This window comes from Emydura macquarii, unplaced genomic scaffold (genome assembly GCF_026122565.2).
Source record: "Emydura macquarii macquarii isolate MOO-44397 ecotype Brisbane River unplaced genomic scaffold, CSIRO-AGI_Emac_v2 contig_312, whole genome shotgun sequence".
NCBI lineage: Eukaryota > Metazoa > Chordata > Testudines > Chelidae > Emydura > Emydura macquarii.
Genome location: NW_027130449.1, coordinates 10,229,191 through 10,239,329, shown reverse-complemented (window position 1 = coordinate 10,239,329; position 10,139 = coordinate 10,229,191). Strand labels below are relative to the sequence as shown.

Genomic DNA, 10,139 nt, shown 5'->3' with positions numbered 1-10,139 from the left:
CTGGGCTGGACTCAGCTCCCCGCTCCCACAGACGCTTTCTGGAGCCCACCCCTGCGTGAGATGCCTTTGGTGCTCTGGAGACAGCGATGGGATCCCCTTCCCCAGCTGGCCTGCCCCTGCGAGGTAGGCGGGTTTCTTCATGCTCAAATCCCGGGGCGTTGATTCTGCTAGCTGAGGGGCATGCCTTGTCCAGATCCTGCCTCCAGCTGGGTCTGCTCTCTAAGCCGGGGGTCACGTGGTGGTGTGGGGCACTGCCCCCTGGGAATGTCACACAGCTAACTGGTGTCCACTCTACTAGGCCCTTCATGCTCCTAAAGAGAGGCGGGCCCGCAGCACAGCCCGTCAACCTGGAAGGGAGGAAGGCTGCGGCTCTTTCTCCTCATCCCCAGCTAGCACCACTCCGGAAGGGGACTGGGCTGAAGAGGGAGGAAACCATCATCCAGACGAGGAGCTGGGCCAGGCAGGGATAGACAGTCCCCTGGCTGGAAGTGCCAGTGCCTGGAATCAGACCCACAGGCCAGCATGCAGGGATGAGAGCTTGTGGCTTTGGGGGCGTCCCCAGCTCCTGCTCTCTACCCCTGCCCCCCAAGGGGAGATGGGGAGGACAGGGATGCACAGAGCAGCTTCCCCTGGTTCTGGAGGAGTGGGAGTTGGCATCTGTGCTGCACCCTTCCCTATTAGCATACCTCCTCTCCCCCCTCACTCAGTCCTAGGATTGTCACAGGCAGGCAAAGACTGGCTCCTTTAAGAGCAAAAGACACTCTCCCAGGGCCCAGGAGGACTTCCCCACCCTGGCTGACAGGTGTGTCCCTTCCCCCCCCTGCATGCTGGGGAAGAAAGGACTAGGCAGGTGCTATCTGGGTCTGTGCCTGGGCAATACTGCCTGGAGGAGATCACGCAGCGAGCAGGGCAGCTGAGCTGGCAATAGCTCAGAACGGGGTCTCTCTTCACAGCTAACATCTAGTCCCCACTGAGCAGGGGCAGCTGCTGTCCAGGGAGCTCTGGGCCTTGAGACACTGACTAGTTTAAAAAGCTGCTGCCTCAGTTCCTTAGTTCGGGATTAATTAAAAATAACCCACCCAACTCCTATAGCAACCACCCTCCTGATCTTACAGCGAGGGCTGGAGCCCAGCAGAGCACGGGTGAGTGATGGGCAAGTATTTTTGTGCATATGCCTCTGTCCCAAACCCTTCAGCACCCTGTGCTATTTCAGTGCTGTGCCTCCCCCCCCGTCTATCCCTGCGCCCCAATCTTGAGTCCTTTGGCAGCCCTGGCTTTCTCTGCAGTGGGGTCTCCTCGTCTCGCACACTCCACGACTGATCTGCAGCCTGCCCTGCTGGTTCAATGCGGGTCTTTTCCTAGGCAGGCGCAGTAAGTCATACCAATGATCATGGCTTTGTGCAGCGTGGAACCAAGGACCGCTAAGGAATAGGCTGGGAGCCCACCAAATTCATCTGCCGGGGCAGGATTCAAACTCCGCTCTCCAGCGGTGAAAAGCTAGTGCACTGTACTGTATCCCAGCTCGTCCTAGTCACCTGACCTTGCCTAGGTCCGGACTCAGACTTTACACGGGGCCACCCTCTGTTCTCCAGGCTGGCGGGGTGGTCAGGAGTCCCCCAGTTGGTCCCCTAACCCTTTGACCGTCTCTTCCTTACCAGAGTCGGGTCTGGTGGCCCTGCTGGCTCTCCCCCCTCCAAGGACAAAAAAAACCCCCAAAAACAACCAGACAAGAAAAGCTGCTCCCTAGAGGCTGCTACTCCCCCTGTCACCGAAACAAATGAACAAAGTTGCTATGGAAGAAGCTGCGCCATCTAACAGAGTGCAAGGGAATGCCGCCATGCGTTGGATCCTGTAATACTGCTTAGAAATCCCCCCCGGCCCCCAGCATATTTCGGACATGGGGTGTGATGGCAATGGTCGGGTGGCATGGGTAGATATATAGAGAGAGATACACAGAGGGAGATTTCCTTGGTTTCAAATCGTTCGTCATCTTCTCTCGCAAAGGGCCACGTTCGGGTGGTGGGGCTCGGCAGGTCGCTTCGGCTGCGCGTCCCCTTCACAGGGACACGAAGTCCACAGCTTGCAGGAGCGGCAGGGAGAGGAGCGGAAGCAGCAACCACGAGGTGTTCTGAATCAAGAGGCTGACGCCAGCACATCTCTCTAGCTTGTCTGTGGGGGCAAGAGGAAGGGGGGAGAAGAGAGGAAGCAAAATGAGATCCCTGGAGAAAGAGGATGGGTGGGGAGCCAGGACACCTGAGCTCTCTTCCTGGCTCTGCCCTGGACCAGCTGCATGGCCTTGGGCAAGTCACTTCCTCTCCTTGTGCCATGGTTCCCCCTCCTTCCTTTTGTCTTGGCCGGCAGGACTGCGAGTTCTTTGGGGCAGGGCGACCGCGGACTGCGCGTCTGCCCAGTACCTGGCACCAGGGGGTTCTAGGTGCTAATGCAATAGAAACGATTAGCATCAAGTCCCCTCCATCCACTCCCCTGTCCTGTCTCTGACAATCGCTGCTTCAAAGGAAGGTGGAAGAGACCCTTCGGGGGCAATTAGGTAAGATCCTGCCCACAGGGAAGTATCTTCCTGACTCCAGACGGTCAGAGGTGGGGTACGGGGCACTTTGGGGTGGGAAGAGTCTGGGTTTTGAACAGGCAGCGGCTCCGATCTGGTTTGTTCCCCGGCTCAGGGCTGGCACTGGCTGGATTTGCAGGGCCCTGTGGGAAGCTGAATGGGCGGGAAGCCTCCGACAGATGTCTGCAAAATGCACAGGGTCTGGCAGGGCAAGTGGGGCTTGGCTCCTGGCAAGGAGGTGGGGCTGGAGGCAAGTAAGCTGTGTGTGTGTGTGTGTGTGTGTGTGTGGGTGGGTGGGTGGGTGGGTGGGGGACTCAATTGCCCACCCTGCCCTGGCTGCAGGAGGCTGGAAAGCGTTGGCGTCCAGGCCTTCATCTTGGAGGAGCACTGGGCACAGGGCTTAAATGGTCAGAGGGCAACAGATGGGCCTGTGGGAATCCGTGCCCCTCGTGGCATCAGTAGCACAGCCCTGGAGCGCAGAAGGTGGCGTAAGGGCAGTGCTAAGTCAGTGGGAAGCCCAGGGGGCAACAGAGTCGGGGAGGGTGATCCCCCGGGCGCCAGGCTCCCCTCCCCGGCCCACCTTTGATGACGGTGATGTTCTTCATCTGGTTGTTGGTGTAGTCGCCGGTGATCTTCAGCTCGCAGGTGTAGATGCCCTCGTCGGCGGTGGTGAAGTTGTTCAGCTGCAGGCACACCAGGTTTCTGGACAGGCTGACGCTGGATCGCATCTTGAGGATGTTCTCGGAGACGCCCAGGGTGCTCTGGATCACGCGCTTCCTGTTGTCCTTCAGCATGGCGAACTCGTAGGTCAGGGGGTTGGTGGTCCGGTTGTCGTAGCGGCAGTCCACGCGCAGGCTGGGGCCCTGCAAGCAGGCGCTCAGCTCCTTGATCATCTGGCAGTGGGCAGCCTGCAGCACTGGGACAGGCCAACAGGGTCAGGCCGGGGGGGATGAGGCAGGAGCAAGCCTGCTGCTACCCCTTGCTCCATTGCATGCAGCAGTAAACCCACCTGCTATGGAGACCCGTCACAGTTTCTGGTTAAACCACCCGCACATGGGGCTAGAGAACCCCAGGACTTCCTGCTCCCAAAACGAGGACTCAGCCACCTGAGCTAGTGGAGACTCTCCATCAGACTGCAGCAGTAGTTTGGCTTTTAATCTCTCTCCCTCTTTTTCCCCCCCTTTCCCCACAAAGTCAGTGCCTTTCACTGCAGGGTCACGGCAAAGCATGACATGTGAGAACACCCCCTCCACACGGCCCGGGACCCACAGCCATTCCAGTCACCCCCTCCCCACACAATCCAGGCTGTACATTGCCTCCAGCAGAGAGGAAATGAGAACAGGGAGAATTTGGTCTCATGACACAGAGGGGCAGGGCCAAGACCAGTGTCTGCTGTTCCCTCATTGGCCCCTGGGGCTGCATTTTAGGTCCCTCACTCCAAAGCACACCCATCCAGTGGGGCCCAATTGCCCAGGGGCGGAAAGGCCGTGAGAAAGCCTAGCACGGTAGCCCATACGCTGTGAAATCATCCTCGCCACTGGGTGCACCTGGGCATAGATGAAGCCCGCTTGCTGATCCCTTTGGAGCTGCATAAATCTAGCTCTCCCACGTCTCCTTTTGTGCCTGGGCCCCTCATTGGTAGGATGTGGTGAGCCCGCTTGTTCTGGAGTGAAGCATTTATATACAGTTACTGTATGACTGGTCTCTCCAGGCGGCGCCACTTATGCAGCTCGGCCCCTAGATGGCAGCACAATCCCACTCTTGGGCCATACCTGTCAGGATGACAGCGATGCTGAGGGTGGGATTCATCCTTCCGCCTTCTGTGCTGGGGGCCGTCAGCGGTGGAGTCTGGTGAGGGGGGCCTGAGCAGGAGGAGAACGTGCTGGTTAGTGACCGGACTGGGACCTGGGCAGGGTCGTGCCACCCTCCGTGCACACGCCCAGGCAGGTGTGTGACCGCACACGGGTGTGTACATATACGCACGCAGGGGGGCACGTCTACCATGCCTACACATTCCCGCATGGTCCCCGCATTAAAAATGGGGTGGGAGGGAGGGAGGGCTGAGCTGCAGCATCCGGCAGAACAAGCCCACTTACTTCCTCTCTTTCACATGATTCCCCTCCCCACCCTCAGACTCATGGACACATGGCCCTGCCCCTTGCAGCAGTTTGGGTTGGCGGGAGCCAGCCAGGATGACTCATGGCAAGGCAGTGCGAGAAAGGGGCCAAGAACACAACTGAGCAGAGGGAGGTGGGGGGTGCAGCCAGGCAGGGAGCGTGTTGAGGATGCGGTGGGATTACAGTGTTTTGGGACCACAGCTGGACCCGCTGACCCTTGGCTACCCGGGAACAGGAGCTGGTGGTAGGACACAGGAAGGGAGCAGAGCTGCAGCAACTCAGAATGAAAAATTCCCTTTGTCTCGCTGGCTTTCCCTCCAGGTTCCTTGCAGCGTGTGCAATGGGGGAAGAGATGCCATTTTGGACCGTGCAATCCTCAGAGCCTGTTTAATTTAAACCAGTGGTTCTCAACCTTCCCAGACTGATGTACCCCTTTCAGGAGGCTGATTTGTCTTGCGTACCCCAAGTTTCACCTCATTTAAAAACGACTTGCTTACAAAATCAGACATAAAAATACCAAAGGGTCACAGCGCACTGTTACTGACAAATTGCTGACTTCCTCATTTTTACCATATAATTATCAAATCAGTCGGTTGGAATGTAAATATTGTACTTCCATTTCAGTGTAGCATAGACAGAGCGGCAGAAGCAAGTCATTGTCTGCCTGACATTTTAGTTTGTACTGTCTTTGCTAGTGCTTTGTATGTAGCCTGTTGTAAAACTAGGCAAATATCTAGATGAGTGATGTAAAGCCCTGGAAGACCTCTGCGTACCCCCAGGGGTATGCGTCCCCTGGTTGAGAACCACTGGTTTAAACCATGGGAGGGAAATGACTAACACTGTTAGCACAAAGCCAAGTGACTGCACAAAGAATCCAACCCCAGGTCTTAGGAGCCAGATGGTCCAGCTCCCAGTGGGAAGATGGGACAGAGAGGGAAGCCAGAGAGAGAATAACCTCCCCCCAGTTAGCAGGGGCTGCGGCGGGAAAGACACATGAGCCTGCAGGCATGTTCTCGTGTGCACTGGCGTGCACGTGGGAAGTCGTGTTCACAGACGAGAGAAGAGGGCTATGCACAAGTGCATGATAAGGCGAGTGTGGGCACGTGGCAGGCCTAGGGCAGTCTGTTTGCCAAGTGGCAGGGGGACAGTGTAGAGTCTGGGGCGGAGTTACTGACATTCTGCATCAGGAGACCACCGAGTCCGGACAGGTCTAGATCGCAGGGATAATTTTGTTTGCAAGACCTCCCGTGAGGAAATACCAAAGCGATTAATCACCCTGAGTGCCACGTGGAATTCTTACATGTGTGATTTTTTTCCACAAAGAGAAAACAGCCCCGTCTGTCCAGTCTTTGCAACAGAGGGCTGCCAGCAAAGTACAGCTTCCAAAGGGCAGGACTCCAGTCTCATTTGGTCCCCAGGACACTGGTCTCTCTGACGCCTTGGACTTTCTGCTGCTCCCACACATACGATCGACTCTGCTCACCTATGGCAACTCCCAGAGCTCTCCTGACCCACCCTAGGCACCGAATCCTGCTCCCCCAGGTGCAAAAGAATCCCAGGCAGGTGGAGGGGGGGGGGTAGAGAGTCTGGGGCTGCTGGATCACCCCCTAAAGAGGGGGCACAGATTGGCCCTGCTCCTCTCTTAGCTTACGTCTTCAATGCAGCGATACCACCGGTTAGCCTCCCTCCAGCAAGGGCAGCCAGGCTGCGATGCAACACAGAGCTGCACAGAATGGGGGGCGTGAGCAGGGGATGAGTCATGCTCCCTGGAGCCAGAGCCCAGGCTCCCGACAGGCCAGCTGGCTCTAATTAGAAGCTCTGCCTGGGGACGGGATTCAAGTTAGGGGAAACATTCGAGTCAGCGTGCAATGAAGACAAGCCCGTTGCCTCACCCAGCTGTTCTGAATCCCTCTGCAGGGGCCCTACAAGAACCTGCATTGGCTTCCTCTAGGTCTACCTTTCCCCCAGCCCCACCCTCGGTGCGCCATGCTCCGGCCAGCGATGCGCCAGGTCGCCAGCTCCCTGCTCTACACTGCAGCTCTCCGGAACAGCGGGAGGGCAAAGTGTCACAACATTGGCGCGAGAAACAGCGAAAGGGGAGGGGGGATTTGAAGGGAGAGCGTCTGCGCTGCCGCGGGGGCCTGGCAGCCCCACACAAGGGGAGGATATTGCTAGAAACATTTGTGCGGCGGGGGTGGGGAGGAGAGGGCTGCTTGTGGGCGTGTGAGAGCGTGCGAGCTCTGGGCACACACCGTGGGGAAACGGTGCGAGGGTGGGGAGGAGAGCGAGATGGCGTGCATCTGTGCTGAGTGCACAAAGGCCTGGGAGGGGGCGGGAGAGCATGTGCGAGCTGGCATGTGAAGCTGCACGTGTGGCTGGCAGAAAAGGGAGGTAGGTGCAAAGGACGTGATTGTGCGCGTGTGTCGGAGAAGGGTGTGCTGTGAGTGTGTGCGCGTGCATGGGGGAGAGCCGCAAGCTCTTCCTCACGTCCCAGGCGGGCTGGAGTAGGACCAAAGCTAAAAGTCTGTGTGTGTGTGTGTGTGTGTGTGTGTGTGGGGTCCATTCACACCCCTGCTCCCCCATTCACAGCCTCCGATCAGGGAACGTGTAACACGACAATCCCCTCTTCTCATTTAGAACAGAAACAGGTTGTTTAAATACAGAAATTCTCCTGATTCCGTCCTCCCTGCTCCCCCGCCAGCAGCAGCATGTGTAGCATGGTCCTTCCGCTTCCCCTCCTCACCCCGGCGGGCCTGAAAACATCCTCCCCTGACCACTGCTCCCAGCCCCTGGGAACTCCACAGCGACAGAGGTCTTTGCTCCTGCAGCAGCAGTCAGCAGCAAGGCGTTCTGCTGAGGAGGGCGGCTGTCACCTGCCCTATTACACAGAGAGGGGACGTCACCACCAAGGTGACACGGCCAGTCAGCGGCCAGGCCAGGACGAGAACCCAGGAGTCCTGGCTTCCACCGCCCCTACTCTAACCTCAGCCACCACCGTGATGGGCGTGGGAATAGAAAACTCCGCTGACTCCTGCCCTGCCAACACCCACCCGCCGCATCCTGGGTCCCCCTGCTGCAGGAAAGGGCCCCCTCACTTCCCCCCCCCCCCGAGAGACAGGCTGCGCTCAGCACTGATGGCACAGGGGCTGTAGCAAGAGAGCACAGAGCTCACATCCTGGCAGCTGAAGCAGAGGAGGAACCAATTTCTAATGTCAGCAAAATCTCTCCATGGGGACTGGCTTTATTAGGCTTCCTCCTGCCTAGCAACTGGCCTCCGCTCACCAGAATATGGACCCTGCCGCCCCTGGGGCAGCCGGCCCCGAACCCCGCTGCAGAGCGCCCGCCAACCAGCTGGCCCAGGATGATCTGCCGTGGGGCATGCATGTGGACGGCCACCGGCCTGGCTGAGCAGATGACCCCCGAGACCTGGCTGGCCAACGGGGTCTTGCAAGTTGCGTGCAACGTGTCCTCCAGCCCCCCATGGCTGGCAGCGTGGGTGTGTCCCGCGCCCTGGCGTGGGGGGTGCAGAGCGCCGCGGAACCACCCTGCGAACGCCGGGCCCCACTTCAAGCCAGGGGGCACCTCCCCTTCTGGCATTTATGCCCTGGGGGTTCGACCCCTCCCATCCTCCGGCCCGTGGGCTGCTGGGGCAGGCTCTTCGGGGCCTGGTTTATCTTCATTTCTCTGCCAGGGTTTTCCAGCGGGCCCCCCCCAGGCTGTGCTTTCTGGGATCCAGTCCCCCAGGCGTGGGAGCAGAGAGATGAGTCATGGGGAGGGGAGGGGGCGGAGAGGAAAGAGGATGAGACCAGAGGGAGGCAGGCGGGCCGGGAAGCGGTTCCCCTCCCTCCCCTGTCTCAGCATCACCCCCCCCCCCCCCAAGCCTTGATCTGACCGTCCAACCTCTCCTGCCCCCCGGCGGGTCACCCGCCAGCTCCCTCCTGGATCCACTGGCTGCCGTGGGGGCTCGCGGCGCTCCCCGCTCACACCCACACCCCCATATTCCGCAGCACCCCCCCTCCTCCGGCCCTTTCCCACGGGACCGCAGAGCTGCCGCTGGGCTCCGGGCGGCCACCCCGGGCGGCCACTGCGGCAGGGCGCGGGCGCCGGTGGCGGGGCCCGGGCTGCGGGGAGCCGGGGAGCTGTTGCCGCAGCGCCGGGCGCTGGAGGAGGGGGAGGGGGGTCCCCTGGGTGCAGCTGTCGGGGGAGGGAAAAGAAAAGCAGCCCCGCTGCTGAAATCCGGGCACCCCCATAGCGTCAGTGTGCAGGGGAAGGGGGGCGCTGCGCCCTGCGGAGAGACAGACAGACAGCCAGCCAGCCCGCCCGCCGTGGGACCGGGCCATCGTCTGCCCCCGGGCCGGGCGGCACAAGCCAGGTCTCTCCCCGCAGCGCAGTGCCCAGGCTGCGCCCCCGGCTCCGGGCTGCCCTCCATCCCTCCCGGGGCCCGGCTGCGCCTCACCTGCCCGGCGGCTGCAGCTGCGCCCGTCCTGCGCCTGCCCTGCGCCGCTCGGCTCTGCTCTGCTCTGGGGCCGCGCCGCGCTGCGCCTGCAGTTTGGGGAAGGGAGGCGCCGGCCGGCCCGCGAATCAGGAGCCGGGCTGCCCGCCCACTGCCACCCCCCGCAAGCCCCTGCAGTGGAGACGGGCCCGCCCTGCCCTCTGCAGTCCGGCTGCCTCCCCGATCAATCCTTCCTCTGCGGGTGTCAGCGCCTGGCAGGCTCGCCGCCGGGGGAGGGGTGCAGAGGAGGGAGGGCTCCCCTCCCCCCGCCAAGGCAGCCCCAGCTCTCAGCCTTTGAACCCCCCCCCCCTCCTCTCCCTGCAGGGTAGAGATGTCCAGAGCCGGTCAGCTCACCCCAGTCCAGCCCCCGGGGCAGGAGAGATGGAAGGCTGGATGCGGCAAGATACCAGAGCCTCTTCTGTGCAAACCGCCTCCCTTCGGTCCCCCCTGGTGTCAGGGGCTGGAGGGGGGCGGGGGGGAGCACTCAGTGCCATGCAAGATCAGGGCCCAGCCTCCGCCCTCCCCGGCTGGATGGGTCGAACACCCCCTGCCCTAGGACTGAGGGAAGGGAAGAGGGAGAACCATTCCACAAGCCCCTGCCCGTGCCAACCCCGCTCTACGGGACGGGAGGTGGAGATGAGGCTGACTAGTCCCGGGCTGTTGGCTAGGATGGCCTGCCCTGTCCTAGCACCAGCGCCTGGGCCAGGAGACCCTAGCACCCACGGCCTCCTGGAGAGAAGTGACGTTTTCCCCCTGTTTCCATGGAGATGTTGCTGTTCCCTGGTACACAGATGTCTCAGCAGCGAGGGAGTTATCTCACTCACAAGGAGGGGCTGGTCTAAAGGGAAGAGAAAGGCCTGTTTTTACTCCCAAGCAGACCCCGGCCCCGATTCCCAGCTGGGCTGTTTGCACCAGCCAGCCCGTGTAAAAACATCCTGCATAGGGGTGTGCTGAGGTGTAGCTT

The 10,139-nt window shown here is 60.6% G+C and overlaps 1 protein-coding gene across 1 annotated transcript; it reads right to left on the bottom strand.

Moving 5' to 3' along the window:
* Window positions 1-261: 261 nt before the first annotated feature.
* Window positions 262-9,478, bottom strand: THY1 (Thy-1 cell surface antigen). The gene is made up of 4 exons (XM_067565066.1): window positions 9,140-9,478; window positions 4,339-4,428; window positions 3,147-3,482; window positions 262-2,169 (listed from the first exon to the last, which is right to left on the bottom strand). The coding sequence occupies exons 2-4, from the start codon at window positions 4,373-4,375 to the stop codon at window positions 2,057-2,059; spliced, it is 486 nt and encodes a 161-aa protein (XP_067421167.1). The 5' UTR covers window positions 4,376-4,428; window positions 9,140-9,478; the 3' UTR covers window positions 262-2,056.
* Between the last annotated feature and the right edge of the window lie 661 nt (window positions 9,479-10,139).